This window comes from Channa argus, chromosome 18, assembly GCF_033026475.1.
Source record: "Channa argus isolate prfri chromosome 18, Channa argus male v1.0, whole genome shotgun sequence".
Taxonomy (NCBI): domain Eukaryota; kingdom Metazoa; phylum Chordata; class Actinopteri; order Anabantiformes; family Channidae; genus Channa; species Channa argus.
In genome coordinates, this window is record NC_090214.1 from 5,807,892 (window position 1) to 5,826,986 (window position 19,095).

Consider the following 19,095-nt stretch of genomic DNA (forward strand, 5'->3'; position numbering starts at 1 on the left):
GCAGAAGCAAACAGCACTTCTATGCTAGTCAACAACTTGGAAAACTAACTAAAAGAAAACATGTCAGCTGTGTCAGATGAATATCAGATGAAAATAAGCCTGAACAAGTCTCTATCTTCCTTCCACTTTTTGTGTATATTGAAATGAGAGAGGATGTGGCACCTAGGACCAGGCCGCACCTTGGCACTGCATGGAGAAGTGGACGATTAAGTGGTTGAGATGAAGCCTTCAGAAAGAATATAAACCCGATCTGACACCTGTCATAAACACTTAGGATCACGGCAGCAGCATGTCAAATTAGCCACCAATGTCACAACACCTGAGGGAGAGACCCACATGACAGCGTGTTGGCCTTGGACTACTGCTTTCTGTTCGAGTACACGTGCCTTTACACCTCAGTGCTACACCTCAGCAAGTTGGCCAGATTTGGTCACAGATGCCATTTAAGACTTCTTATAATTTTTCACAGATCATCAATGCAAGTGGTGGAGAGCTATAAAAAAATAATTGTGCTAGAATTGTGTATATGTATGAAAAATGCTGTTTATCTATCTCTTTAGTCTGGTGTAACATGAGGCCTCAACACATTGCACATCACTTTTTGAGCTGCACATATGCTGCCTGTGCAGTTTCAGTCAGCTTCTTCCTAACGTATTCAGACAGAATTATAACCGAGCACCTCACATGTATTCCAGCAGATAGATCTGATATGTGGATTCCGAGCTACTAGATTGTTATCGTCTCAACGACCACAGAAAATTACTGGGTCTGAGCCTCGGGCAAGCATACGTCTTGCATTCAGGACAGCTGGCTAAATTTGACAGAGCCTGCCACTCAGCGATATGTCCCTGTCCCCTAACATAGCCACCCGACAGAACCAGCGACGCTGCCAGCAGACAGTACGCACACAAGATGGCATGGCTGCCAGTGTGCTTCATCGGAAATTACAGGCTTTCCCCATGCACAAAGAGGAAATTGGCAGATATTAACAATCCTGTTGTTGAAACTTTAATCAATAAACCATGTTTATCTACCAAATGTTGAGGGGATTGTTTAGTATGGACATAATAAGCATACACAGAAAGATATTTTTATAGTGAAAATAGCAGTGTTAAGGCCTCATTTAATACATTCGCACATGATAATTCTGTGAATGCTTTTTGCGGTTTCTTGTCAGGGGTGGTGTGAGCTTTTTAGCATTCAGTGTGTGCATTTACCGAAGGGGAGTGAAAACTAATCCCTCCCCCCCCCCCCCCCCCCCCCCCCCCCAGTATTGCGTTGAAGCATGTGAAAGATAATAGCAACTCCTAATGGTGGAAATACCTTCTCACCTTCCCTTTTCCTCAGACTTTACATGCATTCACTGTGTGAATAAGTAGGGCTGCAGTTGAGTCAGCTAGGAACAACAAAGGTAGAGTGTAGGAGAAGTTGTACCTGAAGCCTTTACATAACTCTCTCTCTGTATTTCCTCAGATGTAAGTGTAACGGTCACGCCAGTGAGTGTGTTGAAGGGGAACATGGTGGCCTGTTCTGTTCCTGCCAACATAACACAGTCGGGACCGACTGCCAGAGATGTCACCCCTTTTACCAGGACAGACCCTGGGCCAGGGCCACTGGGGATTCCGCCAACGAGTGTCGGAGTGAGTAGCCGGCTTCTGGACCGCTGTCACAAACCTGCTGTATGCAGCCTCCTGCAAAATCCACAAGGCAATTCTGAATTTGCTAAAGTTACAAGTCCTGGCTGTCAGTGGTCTCAAAATCCATCATTCTGGCGCCTTTCATTAATCTACAGTGTATCCCAAAAACTAGCAGTCAAGCGTTTATAGAAATCAAATTACATAGATTCTCAGTATGCTAAATATTATCATGCTATTTTATTATGCAGAACTCAGCTTCACACAACATTTAACTATTTGTCTGCCACCACATCCTGTCACTTTATGAGCAAAAACAAACATTAAATTATTTGGTGGCTTCATTACACCACCTAATGATTTAAAAATGCCTGCGCTGTAAACCCTATAAATATGCTCACAGGTATTAGTGATAACAGCTCCTTGGAAAAGGTGTCTATATTAAAATCCTCTCATATGTGCACATGTTTGTAGGCATCCCTCCTTCAGTGTGTCACTGTGTAGCATGAGAATTATCAAGTCTGGCTCATCAGATTGCACTGAATGCTGCAGAGGATGAATAGTAATTGGTTGGGGGGTAAAAACCATAAAGGAGAGTGGCTTGCGATACGTTTTTTTTTTTTTTTCTCACTTTTTTTAATTCAATTAAGCAGCAAGCTTGTTTTAATTACTCTTACTCTTGGTTCCAAGCAGATGGCATCTTAAATAGAGTACAGCACCCTACTTAATCAATGCAGTATATTAATAAATAAACACATGCCATACGAAAGAGACACAGAATGTGGAAGTGTAAAAATGAATGTTCAGTGTAATTGCACATTTCTGTCAAGCACAAAACTCATTTTGCCCAACCAACCTTTTATATTTCCACGTCAAGCACCAGAACAGTGATTATTATAATTTCTCTGTGTTTGCAACGTTTTGAAAAAGGCTGTCGTTTTATTCGCAGGCGATTATGGTCAGGATATCTGCATTAAAGGAATTAAGGTGGCAAAATATAAACAAAGCATGTCTGAATCTCAAATGAAGCCATTGTCATTGACGGTTGCTCAGTCAACAAAAAGGTTAGGAAGGTGTGAAAAAATCTGTTAATCTCCCCTTGCTGGTTATGGGTCTTCATGAGGTTTAACATGTAAAGTAAAACCCTGAAACACTGGTGGACTTGAAGGGGCTGACACTTTTTGTCATGCCGTGTTGGTGGGGCAGCAGAACCACCACCATTTGCAGTGTTGACACTGCTTTTGCGTCATGTAATTTCAGACTACACAGAAGTAAAGTAAAATGGGTAAGATGCATTTTGGTTATTTATAATTGATAGAGGCCTGGACTGGCTCATTTGAACTGAAGAAACATGATCTCTGACTTCACAGGAACTGAGAGAGAAAGCCAAAAGGATAATCATAATGTTATTTTTAGTACATGCATGCAGGCACTTGCTTGGTTTGCTGTATATTGACTTCCACCTCATTGCGTGTTTTGCTTTTAATTTAGTTGGCCATCAAAAGAAAACAAACAAAAAAAAATTATAAAATGTAAATTTAATAATTGCTCTGCAGTGATCATAATATTTTTATTTTTATTTATGCAAAATCGGCAGTTGGTAATCTGCAATCAGCATTTTTGATGCCTTTTCATCTTTATGTAGAGTATCTTACACAACTTTGCTATAGTCCAGTTTGGTGGCGGCTGTAGCTCAGTTGGTAAGGAAGTGGGGCACGGACCACTGGGTCATATTTTGAATTATTTTATTTGCTGGTGTTTACACTCCTTGATTGTGCATTAAGGAAATTGTTTAAAAAACATTCAAATTATAAACTAATGAGTATAATAATATGAATAAGTAAGTTTGCACAATGCATGCCTAGAATTTAGAAACGGCATAAATTCACTTATTTTACAGGTTTTAGGGAAGAAAAATATATTGCAGTTTAGTACTATGTTGTTTTGAAAATAGATATGATCAGCATTTTGGTCCGATCCAAATGCATTTGAGACACAACATGGTAAATAGTTTGTGCATCTTCAACAATATTTTGGACATATATTTTTCCACATATAAAGGCAGTACACAGAAAACTAAAATAATCAGTTATATTATTTATGTAATAAAGAATGTGACTTTTCCCTTAAGCACAGTATTGCAGACATACTTGACAACACAAAGCGGGACCTGGTGAAGATATTATAGATATTTAGTCTATTAAGAGGCCACGCATCATGTTGCAACACTTTACAACATCAGTTCTAATTATTCCTACACAAAAGCAACATTTAGAAATTTCTGTGGTAAGTTGAAACGTGGGCAGTGCAATTATCCCTGCTATCGGTACCATAGAAGCCAGCAATTTCGAATCTGGCTGAAAATGGCAAGTGCATCTTTCAAGTAATATTTTAGAAATTTATTTTTTAGCTGAATAGACTGTAACAGACTCGTGACCTTTTGAAGCTCGGAAAACCATGAAACCCAACAGTAAGTAAATAATTAAGATAAAACCTGAACTTTACAAAATAAACACAAGATGACATCACAGTTAATGAAGTACTTATTTCTGCACTGGTGTCTTTTGCTTCTTTAACTCTTTAACTGGGAAATCTCTATATGGTCATCTAGCACTGCATGCATTCGTTTTTTTCTCCATAATCAAGTTACAGTTTGAATTCACATACATTCAGTGTGGAAAAGCCGAATCCAGTATGCTGTCTATACCATTTGTATTGTATTTAACTCAATGCTATTTCGTGCATCCAGTTTGTCAGAGATTCTGCATTTTTAGTCTGCAAACAAAATTAAATTGTGTAATGTTAAGAAAATATAATCTACATACATCAAGCAGAATGTATTAATAACAGTGAGCAGACACAGTAATTCAAACATTAACTTTAATTTTAACACATTAAAGTTAGCCCACTGGTGACCCTTGATGGAGTGTGTTAGTGTAATGTGTTGGTCAATGAGGCAAATAAACATAGTCCTCCCACATATAATTACACAATCCCAACCTGCATTAAAGCTGCAGAACAGGCACATACTATTTCTTTACTAGATACCATCGTTTTGGCAAGAAAATCTCTATTTTTTACTATTAATATGTTGTTTCATTATACATGTACAGTATATGTATTTGTATTAGTTATTCAACTTTTTTATTTTATCTTCTATCTCTCTCAATTCTATCTTGGACTGTTGTTTTGGTTTTAGTCTGCTTTGGGGTCTTAAAATCAAAATGGAAAATGGTCAATTAGTGAACGTTTGCTGCTTGTGGGAGAATTCCAGATGCAATGGGATATCATTGTTGTTGTGATTCTCTGAAACTGAAATTATTTATTTTCATGATTAGTTTGATTTTTGTCATCAGCTCAGCCAGTAGCTGTTCCAGCAGGTAGGATTTAAATCCTTTAAATCCACTGATTTAAGGTTGATGCATACAGTTGTAGCTAAGACACTGTGATAATTTTCTTTAATATCAATAGTATGCTTCATAACACTCTAGATATATCAGATACTTATCATCTAAGCTCCTGGTGGTACTCAAACTGATATAGATTGATATAGAAGTAGAGTTAAGCCTAAAATCTCTTTAATCTCCTCTTGTCAGTTTTTGTTTTCTTCACATTCTAGTTGGCTGATTTAGGATAATCCAAAAAAACATATGATCCATTATTGGAACCAGATAGCAGCCATCTGATGTATGTATGATGAGTTACCTTTTTGCACCACATATTAAATAGAACCCATAAGAAACCGTCAGTGTTATTAAACATATATACAACCAGGAAAAGACTGCAAACTTTTTGGAGATTTTATTTATTTATTTTTTTTCTGTGAGAAAGTGTAAGCTGCACGTACCATTTGATGCATTTTCCCTCAGTAAACTCTTACACATGTCATATATATCACCTAAGCATAAACAAATGTACATAGTCACTGTAGAGCCATCAAACCTTAAAACAGGTATTATGCCAGACTGTCAGTAGTTCACTGCTCTGACAGGTTTTCTACTTTCTAATAACTATTTCTCTACTCTAATCTAATCTAATGTCGAATGTAATCTAATGTGTTGAAGAATCCAATATTTTCCTCCAGTTACTTTTTGGGATTCACAAAGACATGTAAACATCTCCTCATGTTTATCTTTTTCTAAGCCCTGTCAGTTTTCTACCCAGACTATGAACCGTAATGATGATGTTCCATGGAAACGTGTGTATGTAGAAACAGATGTGCAGTATTGAAAGTAGTTATCAATCAAGTGCAAAGTAGTTTTAGTTTGAATTTGAAATGTCAGAATTTGCTATGAATCCCCCCTTAAAACTTCTATACATCTAAACTATACCCAGCAAAGTTCACACATTATGTCCCTACTGATGAGCTATTACCCTGTTACATTTCTGCCACTTACAACTGTAAATCAAAGTTTACTTAAACTCATCGTAGACAGGGTTATTATGGCATTATTGACTTTATTAAACTGCTTTTTTAATTTGTTTTTGCTGAGGCAGAATGAATTTACAACATCTTTAAAAAAACTGAAAAATACAGGGTCCAAAACAGACATACACAGAACTTACAATAAATATGAATTCAGTGATACTAAAAGTGCTGAAATGTCTTTAATCTGCTGAGCCCGAGGCTTCCTAACTTCCTGTTAGTGACCATGATTGACCTCAGCTGCTGGTTTCTTTGTGCCAACATCAAAAAGGGGTTTGTTAGACAGCGCTCATTGGATTTACCAACACACAGGACAAAGGGAAAGTTCAGTGCAGATTTGAAAAGGGGGATGGTAGATTTACAGTATGAAAATAAGTTCATATGTATGTGTCTTGGAGCCATTTCTAAACAACTGTGGATTCCAAGATCCCCAGTGATAACACTTGTACTGAAACGCAATAACTGGGAGGCATAACCACTTTCCAAGGTCTGAAATAAGGTCTGTACTGTGACCCTTAGCTGAGGGGACATTGGTTTCAGCTATTGGGAACAGCCCAGAAACAAAAGGTTTATAGCTGACATTGACTCTAAACGTGTAGTTGTGAAAAGAATACACTTTTAGAAGAGTCTTCAAAGGAATAATTGAATTTTTTTTTTTAAATCCCTCATAGTTGCATAGGGCTATGTATACTTTCATTTGCACCACTAAATCTGAAATCTTCTGTTTTAGCTTCTAGAATGTTAATTGTCACCTGTCAGCATCCTTCCAATTCATTTCCTGCTGAGTCTTTTCCACCTCAACTGTCACATGCTTGAGTCCACACGATCCACATTACAATTACACTCCATGTAGTGAGGTGCACTTTTGTGTGAACTACCAGCGAGCAACAAGAAGCCAGGAGAGAACGTGCACTCTGGGGAATAAGAGCTTTACTTATTAAGTATAGTCAATGGTTTACAGTACGTAAATAGTAAATGGACTGTACCCAACCAGACAAAGCACTTTGAATTTTGCATTCATTCACCCATTCACCACCAGCACTGTAATTATTGGACAACCCACTGTAGCAACTGGGCCACAGCAGCCCTATTCAATTCTGTTTATTTATGTGAACATTTAATATATTTTTAGTCAGAGAAGGAGCCAATTGTCACTTAAAAGATTTCCTATAACTGCATAGAAACAAAAAAAAAAAACATGTCAACAGTGATGTGTAACTTACATATTTTTTAACTTATAAGATATAAAAACAATGTCCAATGTCAATGTGCCTGCTAAGCATAAAGTAAATGTATCAATTCACCTTACTCAAAAAACATTGTTATCCCATTAGATTTCCCCCCATTGTGCGTTGTATTTCGAATAAGCTGTTCCACATACTTCACTCCTCCACTTTGATCAATGTTACATGATTCTTGTATGTAATTGTCATATAACTTTAGCAATAAACTTGTTAATCCTTGTTAATTTTGCATAGATATTGATATAGTTTTTTCAGGTTTGGTAAGATTTAAGTTTAAGTTGGATGTTGTAGCCTATAGTTACAACAAAAAATAAATATACACATAAAAAGCATTTTCAGACCTCTTTAAATACGTGGTTTAATTTAGCTTTGATTCTAGCGATTTTGCATCCCACTGCTAAACTATTCTGTAGCACTGTAGGAGTTTAATTGAGGCTGTACACTTGTACTATAGATAAAGAATAACATGGCTTTCACTCTGTATCTCGGCTGATCTTTGTGAGACAAAGCCCCAATGAACAATATGAGGGAAGATCTCTGCCTACATGAGCATGGTATGCAAATTAAACAGTGCTTGGAAGCCCCCAGCAGCAGCCTGAAGTGTTGCAGGTGCAACTGGCTCATAGTCACTGAAGTCACTGGGGCATCCCTTTTCTGCACAGAAACAATGTAGGAGGTTTATCTGCAGCACAGACATCCACTTACAACTAACTTGTATTGAATCTGTAATGAAGGGGGGTTCAGATCGAGTTGGGAGTCGACTTTTGTCTTTGGAATCCTGACTAATGACACAATATAATGCCTCTGTAACCAAATGTGCCAGTCTGATGTCATAGCTTGTCAGACACAATCCTTTCTCCTAAAAATGCAACACTATCACTAACACTAATTTATTAATTAATACTAATTAAGATATTAATTAATTAAGGTATTAATTAATACCTGATGAGAGAAATATTCCAACATTATGTTTTGTGGAAGCATAACTTTGACTAGAGGACTGGCCATGAACTGTAAAAGGCTCGGTGTTTTGATACCACTGGATCAAGATCTGCTACTTGAGTCCTGGATATTTGATCTATGCAGTAAAATCACTTTTTATTTCCTACCACATAATGTATTTGGATTTCACCAAAAGGTCTCTCTTTGTAATTGAGAAACATACAATTTATGGCTTAGAAGACTGCAGGGTACCACCAAAAATACTTTTTAGTGGGAAATTCAAAATTTTATCTATTGTAATTCTGTAGATTTCCACTCTAAAGGTCATCCTTAATGTATGACGCATAGGGTTTGAAGAGGTGTCTCCATCAATCACAGGAAAGAGTCATTTGTGCACTCATACTGAATGTGGAGCTAGTCCAGCCTCCACAGTGGCAGTGATGCACAGGCTGTGTGGTCCCCAGGACAGGAGTGAGGAATGCAGGCTATGGAAGAGGCATTTGTGGGCGGGCAGATCCATAAATGTAGTCACCATGGCCAGACATGGGCTGCAGAAAGCTGTGTAGAGGTCTTCATGTTAAACCTGGTGAAAAATAGCTTTAAGTGATTTGTTGTGTCTCACTTGCCCTCTGCCATACTGTATGCATGCAATGCTTGTAGCAATCATCATCCCACATACACCACTAACTATTTTACTTTTTTACCTAGATAGGGAACGTGCTGCAGCGCTATGCCTATTATAATGCATCTAATTGTCTTGATGTCTTTGCTTTTAAGATATGAGGTAGACATAACCAATATGGCATCAACATAAATATCAGAGTCATCGATATCATTTTAAAAATAGAGTTAAATATAAAAAACATATAGCACACATTTGGGATTAATCCAAAATAACTATACCACATACCTATTTTTCAATGCAGACTATCAAAGTAACCAAAATTGCACAAGAGAGTTGTCAAAACATGAGCAAATATATTTTTGAACTTGCTGAGTGGAACGAGAAGCCAGATGTTCATTTTGCCCTCGAGCTCATTTCAGTATGAGAACCATATTTAAACAAACCCATTTTTCTCCATACTGTTCACGCATGAAGTAGCTTTGAGGTTACTGTACATGAGTAAAACGTAATTTTGAGCTCCAAAACTGTTAAAACGATTATAAATTCCCTAAGGGCACGACTAACTGTATATATAATGTATTATATCACATTTATGCGACATCATTGGAGTCAACATGGATTTGTACCACAAAAGGGAGTGTAACAGAGGCTCCGGCTGTTGTTGACAGTACTGCCACCTGGCTATCAGTTAGCCTGACCAGCAGTGGCAGCACTACTAGCTGGCATGAAAGAATGGATGGGAGCTGTCAAGTAGAGCCGACTGGTCATGTTTATGCTCTAGTTGCCCAGCAGTGCCAATCAGAACTGAGTCATGCTGCAGCGACCTTCTATATGGAGTGTGAGTTTTTGTCAGATTCCGTTGCCCCATGGGCAGAGAGATTGCAGATGTGATAACGCTGGACTCAGCATTTATCAAAAGATGAATGTTGTATTAAAAAGGACACTCCTAGCAGTACAAGGGCCAATGCTCCTGTAATATCTGCTCATTGCATCCATCAAACCTACAGTTTCCATTTGGGCGCCTAAAGCTGCACTAATCGATATTTTTGTATTAACATTGGGTCAGATGACTGTGAATGTGAAAAGAGTTGTTTGTAGTGAACAATCCAGAGAATAATGGCCTATCTCTGCAGTTCTCCTTAACTGTGTGCTGCTGTCTTTCAGCCTGCCACTGTTGTGTAGATGAGCCCACTGTTCACAGGTGTGATCAGGTCATTTAAAAACCAAAGAATTACTGAACACATTTCACTCTTAGATAAATGTTATTACATTACATTACATTACATTGTTAGTTATTTCAGATTGTAACACCTTGCTCTACACTACTTGTACCAACTGAAATGTTTGTATTGAATTACAAAATGAAAAAGCAAAACAACAAGAAGAAAATGCTGTGCAGCACCAAAAAAAGAGACAGTAGACATTTTAACATTTTGAGAATTTAGCGGCCAAGACACAGAACAAGAGGGAAAACTAGGCCTCCATTTGTCAGGTGGCCAGAAACACGACTCCAAATAACAGTTTGTTTATGTCTGATGGATGGTTTATTAGTTAGCCTAAACTTTATCAGGTGATGTAATGTCCGTTGTGCTGTGTTTGTTTGTGTGTGTGTGTGTGTATATGTGTGTGTGTGTGTGTGTGTGTGTGTGTGTATATATATATATATCTATAGAGAGAGAGAGAGGCACCCCCCGAGGCTGCCCAATGCTCCCCTCAGGGGGATGAGTTAAATGCAGAGAAAGAATTTTATTGTTGCATGTGCTATATGGGCTCAATGACAATAAACGTTGTTGTTCTTTTTCTATAAAAAGATAGAACTCTCAAATAACTGTTGAGTAAATGGGGAAATGTATTTTCACCACCAATTCCACATTAGTGCAATGGTCAGTTTAAAGCGACTGATGGCCATTTATTATCTTTGAAATAGGTGTAAAACTGCTGAGGTTGTTAACAAGAAGGAATAATTATATAGACATTGCCAGCACAGCAGACAGCTTGATTCAAAATAAAATGGGCACTTTCACCTAACCCCCCCTACGGGTAACTGGTAAACTAAGGAGGGATTTGATGTGAAGGGTATAAGTGCTGTGATGGCGTGTTATCAGCTGGGTAATTTACTCTTGTATAAACATGAATTACTGTTATCTAAGTGCCCCCTGACAGCCGATTGGATCCTCATTAGGCCTGTGTGAAATGAGATTAGCAAAGAACCTCTAAATTATGATCCAATCCCATAACACATAATAATCTCTCACACATATATTCTCCGTCTGTCTCTCCACTTTGTCTATTTCGGTCTTTTCTCCTTGTACCGTGTTGCCTCCTCTGCCTACTTCCTCCCCTGCGGCTGTTCGTTTCTCATTCTTCTTGTCTCTCCTCACTTGACCTTTTGCTCCTTCGCTTTCTTGCTTTCTTTCCCCTCGCTTGCAGAGTGTAACTGTAGTGGGAGATCAGACGAGTGCGTGTTTGACATGGAGCAGTACCGGAACACTGGCAGTGGGGGGCGCTGTGTGAACTGCAGAGACAACACTGATGGATCTCATTGTGAGCGGTGCAGAGAGAATCACTAAATTTATCAAGCCTAAATTTATCAAACTACAAAGCGAGCGTAAACAAGGGGATTTATATTCCTCTATGTGACACCGATGTGAATTAGTGACCTTCTTATCAGTGAGTACCAGAATGTGCCAAATACAATATCAAACTGCTAACAACAGTTCGAACGAGCGAGCTAACCCCAAGCACTGCAATTTTCCACATGGAAACTGAACTGAGGATGAATGATTTCATTTCAAGCTAAATTTAAACAAATATTCAAAATTTACATTTGTTCTAAAACTCCTCTTTGAACTTTTTTTGGTCTGGATACACATTTATTTACAGTAATGTGTAATTATTACTGATTAGCGTAGAATTAATGTAACACTAACCAAAAAGTTGAAGATTGTGGATCAGATCAATCACCAAGGTGCTGCATCTTTAAATATATGTATTAATGTGTACTTTTTAAAGTTAGACTGCATTGTTTGTCCTCCATTTCAATTTCAATAATGGACAAGGGGACAGCATTTTTTTGAAGTATTTAAAGCTGTTAATCCAGTAAATGTTTTTATGTTGACTACGAGTAATGTGAGAGGGGTCACTGGTAGCTCTGAACCCGAAGAGCTTCTCTGCATCTTTCAGCTTATCGCTTTGATTTTATGTCCGGCAACTTGATTGTTTTGTCGTAATTCACTGCTCTTATTAGGCAAATTTGCAGTCACAGTAGGCAACTGATTTTAACAAAAAAGCTCTGACAACCTGTCCCACTTTGAATACTTAACAAATATCAAACACAGTTAATGACTTACTACATTTTTTTCAGCTTGAGTTACTGTTTGTGTCAAACCAAATTCTTAATATGCTTTTCTCTGATATATTAGATGTTTGTCCTCAACTTACAGTGCAGTTGCTTAAAAGAAATAAGTAAAGGTTGAGTGTATAAGCCTGTGAGTAGTTAAACAGTTTAAAATAACAGTCTGTGGACCCGTCTCCTATGCTGGTCTACTGCTGTTACTTTACAAAGAACCACCTGACTGACTAGCCATAACCACTGGTCGGTCAGCCAGCCATCGTGACTAACGGGATAGAAAGAAATGGTGCGTCTAGCTTCCTTAGATCCATGACCATATGGTCTCTGTTACCATGGTGACCGGATCCAGCCTTATTGCTTTCAAAATCTTCAGAGTTTCTGGCTGCAGCCAGCCCCAAGGAGAAACCTAGCATTAGTAGTAGTAGCTTATTCCAGGGTTTACTTTGTTTATCACTTTATATTTTAGTATATTTGGTGTCTTTTTATTTAAAGATACATTGTATAGTATTTTTTTCAAGAGACTAATCACTGCTTGGGAGAAGATCTCTCAGTTAGATCGATGTCTTATTACAGTTGGTCTCTATTAATTAAGGTGGTGCCCTAATTATGAACAATAAGATTGAAATGTTGTTTTTATATATTTATACTTAGTTTTGATTTTGATTCTTAGGATGCTACAAGAATGAGCTCAGTGGGTTAATTGATTTTAAGAAGGGCTTTGCTTTAATTCCTAAGACCTTCACTCTCAGTCTTGGTGTTTGTTCTGCATTATTTGTTGCAAACTGTTGCTGAACTGCAGCATACATTTCAATAATAAAGAAGCAAATTCCAATATAAGTGTGCGTGAATGTGAGCCTGCATGTAAATGTGTACGTTATAGTGCCTCTGTGTGTGTCAGTGTCTCCATGTTAGAAGCATATTCAAGAATTTATATTCATTGGAAGTCCATAGTCCTAGTTCTCCCTGACCCTCTGTACCTGCCTAGGGAATGTTAAGTTATCATGCTGCTGAATTGCATATCAATGACTGTTTAGTGTAATATTTCTACCACTGCGGAACTGGATACAGTGACAACTGATAGTGGACTGATTGCTAAACAGGAAAACAAGCATTAATTTTCAGCTTTGACAAACACTGTGGATGAAAGGCTTTGACATGTTTTTGTGGTGACTTTAAAGCTGTTATGTCCTAAAGTCTCACAATGCCTTGCATAAATTACTTCAGCTGATGTCACTATCCCATTCTCCATAATGAATACTAATGACTACATGTAATGAGAAAGATGCTTTTATTGTGATAAACCTACAGAGGAGTACCAGCTTCTGCTGTGTTCTTTACAGCAAGTGTTTAGCATCTCACTGCTTATTCCTTTGATTTTATGGCCTGAAACTGTGCTATTTAGACCCAGTCTCATCGCTCATCAGTCGGGTTTCCAGCTGCAGCAGGCACCTGTTTTCAGCAAACATGCTACAAGCCTATTTAAACCCCACAAGTCACCTCCTTTCTGAATGTTGATATACACTGATTTACAACATTTACTCCACCTGGTGGGTTTCATGTTGTGGTGGACAGGGGTCAGCATGGGCCTTTGAAATGATCTGAGACTACACAGACCCATACACAGCGACCAGAGATGCACTGTGTGTTGTGACACCTCTAGTTTAAATGTTTCCCATGCTGACCCCTGTCCACCACCGTGTTAAAACCACCAGGTGATGTGATAAGATATACATCAGTACCGATGATGCACATGGCCCCACGCATGCACCCAATGTTTTCTCTCATTTATGCAGCAAAATCAGGCTGCTGAGCAGAGGTGTGAATTGCTCAGACCACTGGAGCAGAAACAAGTAGAGGCAGCTTGCCTTAGGATAATTGAATTATTTGCAATAGCACCTCATTAAAAAACAGATTCTGTTTGAAACAGAGGTAATCAATCAGTGAAATTGATCGAACAGACATAATCTAAGTCACTGCTGACCCATAAGCCTTCTCACTTGCTATTATCAATGTTGTTTACACAGCTTTAAATGTTTGTTTGATGCATTGTAAGCTAAATGAAGCATCTTGGTGGTAATCAGTGAGAGGAACAATTACTTTTTTGAATTAGGGATATACAGTGTTGACTTTTTAGGGAGGCTCAGGTTCAAGCCCTAAGATGGATATGAATGTTGTTGAAGTATCCTTGAGCACAACACCCCACTGGTTCCAGAGGGTCTGACCATCTGTTATCTGTGTAGGGATGAGCAAATAAATCCTCATGGAGATGAGTAACGTGATCATGTTACCTTGTCCTTGGCTTTAAGGTTCGGTTTTCTCACACTTGTTTATGCCTGCATTTAAATATTTCTTGCATCGACCATTGTCTGCAGGCCGTGCGAGTGTCACTCCAGCGGGAGTGTGGACCACTGCTCTCCTCTGGATGGCCGCTGCCATTGTAAGCGAAATGTGGAGGGACAAAGCTGCGACAGGTGTGTGCTAACCTTGTTTGTTGCATCACATATTGTAAATGCACATGTGATCTGTGGAAAGTATGGAAGGTTTTTGCATTTGAAGACATTACTAATGATGTATTAGTTTATGTAGAAAATTGAGAATTATTGACAATATTTGATCTAAAGGTTTGAGTTGTAGGGGTAAAGTGAACAATTACTGTGACATTCAGTTGGTCTAAGTTTCGATGCTGTCTGTCATTTTGACTTTTTGGACAGTGAACATGACTGTTATCATATGTCAATAATCACGTATCTGCTCCTCTCTGTCTGTTTCTCTCTTGTTCCCCTGGGATGTGGGATAAAACAGACTCACTCACTGTGACATTAGCAATACACACAGCCCCAGGTCTGCCTTTATTGAATAATTCTGTAGTCCCTGTTTGTCGACTTTTTTTTTTTGCTGATTTCACGGCTTGTTGAGCAGGCACCTCTCCTGTGTAATGTGACGAGAGCAGCGGCTGATCTTTAGCGTTGTTCCTGTGCCACCCATATGCCAGCTAGTCTGTAGGTGAGACCTCAGGGTCTTTGCAGCTCAGCTCCATTTTGTCCCTTCATGCTCAGCACTGCAGTCTGCAGTGATCAGCATCCCTGACTGCCACACTAACAGCAAATTAAAGAGATTAGTAAGAACAAAACTTCAACAAGAATGTGTTAAATAGCAGCAATGAAGCGTGTGTTCAGCATCTGCATGTTAATAACATTTTATACAAGAGGGTGTGTGTGTGTGTGTGTGTGTGTGTGTGTGTGTGTGTGTGTGTGTGTGTGTGTGTGTGTGTGTGTGTGTTTGTGCACCTACAGATGCAAGCCAGGTTTTTTCAACTTTCAACAAGTAAACCCAGTGGGCTGCCAACCATGTTTTTGCTTCGGCCACTCACTGGCCTGCTCCTCGTCCAGTCATGCTGCAGCTGTTAACATCACTTCTGACTTCATTGAAGGTATTGTCTTAGACTCACCAGCTATTAATACGGTTCCTTTATTCCCAAAGGATTGTTCTTATGGGATCCAAATCACACAATTCAAATCAAGGATAACAAAACCACTACATTTGACTCAGCTGAAACAAAAATCCACAGAATTTCTATCAACCTTATTGGAACTTGCTCAAAAATGCAAACAATTTCTTTCAGTTTTAATAGTCTAATGAAAAATTTCTGATGTTATTTCAGATATGTATGTGCTAGTAGTGTGTGTGAAAGAGTAAACTGGATATTCACTTGCTACATACCTCTTGTATAGCACATGTATATAGCATGATACAGTTTTCAGTGATGGTTGCGGCAGAAACTTGTATTCTGTTCAGCTTTCATGCCAACTAAATAACTAAAATGTTTTCTGGGGATTATGATAATTGACTGATAAATAAACTAATAAAACAGTAAACAAATGAATGACAGATGATACCATTAATACAAAATATACGGACTAGACAACATTAAGTTAAACTGGATGCCATTCATAGTATATATTTAATTCATTTATTTATTTTTCATGCATTTATTAATGAAGGGTCGTTTTTTTGAAAATGTCTTTTTTTTTTTTACTCCAGATCAGGATGACTGGTTGGGAGTTTTCTCTGGGGGACAGGAGTACCCCCTGCTGTGGAAGGAAGGTGAAGTCTACCTGCTGCCTCTCAACAATGAAGACACGGGCTTCTACAAAGCCCCTGGTGAGTAACAAAACCAAATAATAGAGAAGGGCTCCCCAAACATTGGCCCCACAGACTACATCTGGGTTGTGAAATGTATCCTTATGACCCTCATCAGACCGTCAACCCATTTCAAATGCTGAGTCAATACACATGCAGCGTCCAACCCCCTTACCTGCTCAGAAAACTGTAATAAAGATTTGAATTCATTTGCAAAGAGAGATTGTAACTTTAGGTTGTGTCAAATGGATGTTTTAGTGTTGTTGATAAGTATCCCATTAGTTGTACATCTTGTAACAAATTTTTAGATGTTATTGTAAGTAGAGTATCTGTAATACGCATAGATTGTTTCTGTTGTTTTCTTAGCAAGATAAATCCGGGTCTTTGGCATCGGGTAATACAGCTGTTATTCTGACACAATTTTCACCAATCCCTTATCAGAGCCATTAGAAGATAAGGGAATACGCTGGCCCAGCTACAGGACTTAAGGCCCATTTCTATCAGCCGCCCCAGCAGCAAAGGCCTGATGGAATTGGATGTCTTGGCTATGCTGGAGCAGGAACAAAGTGAAAATTGGCTTAGTTTTTTTCTTGTCTCCACTAAGTCTGTTCTAGGCGTCAACTCACAGCCCCTCTGGCCACCGTGCAATCCGCAGCCAGAAGCAAAACAGGAGCAATCCCATTAACTCTGCGTTGGGGAGGTTTATTGCCCGAAATGCATGATCACAGAGAACAACTCCATTTAGAGGCGTCTTTTTTTGAAACAGATGAAACACTCACAGCTTGAAGGTGTTTTGACTATGTCTGGTGGTCAGGGATAATTTGTAGAATGTCATTGCGAATGTGTTGATACGTCAGGGATGTTGCAGTTTGACCGTTTGTGTGTTTGCATGTAACACACAGGATGCATGTAAGTCCATAATTAACTCTTACATGCTTTGCCATATGAGTATGTGCATACGTATAACTGTACATACAGTACCGCATAGTGTTTTTGAAAGTTACATACTTCTTTCTCATGGTCTATCATGATGTCTCTGTAGGCCACAGCACAAGGATTATTGGCCCAACTGGCCGGGAGCAGCTTTGTGGCAGCTTGCTTATCTACTTCTCGCAGTGCTTGTTTATGTTGTTTCTCCACATAATAAATGCACAATTCTATTGCCTTGCCATTCCTATTAATGATCTCATTTTCTCTCGTCTTGTTCGTAGTGGTTCTTGTGTACAGTTTCTTTAAAGATTAGACCAGAGCGGCAGCGGCTTTGGAAGCAGCTCTGGAATTCTCTCTCACATTGCCAGTTTGTCTGCTCTTCTTACTTTTAATTTGCTGGAAATCCTCCACTGTGTTCTTTACCAAAGTAAGAGATAATACTGAGTGACAACTCCACGTCAAATATCACACAAAATACATTTTCTGTGATTCCCATAAATGTATTTGTCACCATAGTTTGTTTTGAGCTTCAGCTGTCACGTAGAGGACAGGATTCAATCATTGGCTTTTTTATTGAATTGGGAAAGCAAGAGAGAGGAATGTTTGTGATCTGCATAGCTCACCCGGCTCCAGAAATATCAGCTGATGATAGGATGAGGAGAAGACATCCCAAGGCATTGTTGAACGAGACATGGAGAGTCCCAGATAGAGTGAAATTAAAAAGGGAGAAAAGGAGAAGTAATTTAACTTTTTGACTGAATTTCACATGATAGTCAGACCAGTGTGACACTTAAGCCATTCGGGAAGTCAGAATAGATCCTTTTTTCAACGCATGAAAACATTATTAGAAACATTTCAGAGTATCCTACGTATTTTTTGTATTTATTGTGTGCATGCACTTGGGGACTCTTTCTCTGAAGCATGTGCATTTGCACTTGTTCTCCTACTGATCTTGGGCATCTGCTTGACAGTTGACACAGGTGGAGTTCAAGTCCCTGCAGTGACTCAACAGACTGAACACTTGAACACAGCTGCCAGAAACTATCATAGACAAACATGCAGTATCTCCCTAAATACTTGCTTTGACTTGCTTCCAACAACCGTGGTCACCACTTGAATCTGCTGGACAGTAACTGTGGCTCTCTTGGCTGAGCAGCATTTCATGCTGGAGGGGACATCATCTAACACAAGTCCTTACAGCCATCTGCTGAGAAGCTTGCAATGTTGATCCTTTTCATAGACTGCAACACAGGCCAACCTGCTATGCCTGAAGCAGCAGGGAGAGTGAAAGAAAATAGGAAAGAAGGAAAAACAGGCTGAATTTTAATGAAATAACCCTCTAGTAGAAGGCAAGAGAGCAGCGTATGGCTGCACTTGTGTTTAGTTGAGGAGTAGAAGAGAGAAAGAGGAGCAAAGACTCATGTGAGCGGCTCCAGGCTACCTGTCACTCTGATTCAAGCAGCAATTGCAGCTGAGAGCCTCACACAACCTGAGCTCTACCTGCACACAGGTCTGCATATAATATAATCGTGTGGCCTTAACATCCGTAGAAAGGAGACAAAACACGAAGAGATGAAGTAAAGGCAAATGAGGGGGTGGGGGTAAAAACAAAGAATGTGATGTACAGAGAAAGAAAAATTAGGAGAAGAAAATAAGTCCAGTAAATGCAGTTGTGCAAATCTTCACTGACAATTCTTAATATGATTTAGGTGTGATGATTAATTGGACAAAGTTGGACTGGTTACATTCCAGTCTGGGACAGTTAGCATTGGCAGTCGGCATATTCATGTTTATGAATATAT

General features: G+C 38.9%; 1 protein-coding gene across 1 annotated transcript in view; it reads left to right on the top strand.

The window, feature by feature from the left end:
• Positions 1 to 19,095, top strand: part of lamc3 (laminin, gamma 3) — an 87,731-nt gene that overhangs the window by 20,333 nt on the left and 48,303 nt on the right. The window contains exons 4-8 of the mRNA XM_067484821.1: positions 1,474 to 1,640; positions 11,302 to 11,436; positions 14,577 to 14,694; positions 15,517 to 15,653; positions 16,265 to 16,384. Of these exons, the coding sequence (XP_067340922.1) occupies positions 1,474 to 1,640; positions 11,302 to 11,436; positions 14,577 to 14,694; positions 15,517 to 15,653; positions 16,265 to 16,384 (677 nt within the window). The remainder of the gene's footprint in view (positions 1 to 1,473; positions 1,641 to 11,301; positions 11,437 to 14,576; positions 14,695 to 15,516; positions 15,654 to 16,264; positions 16,385 to 19,095) is intronic.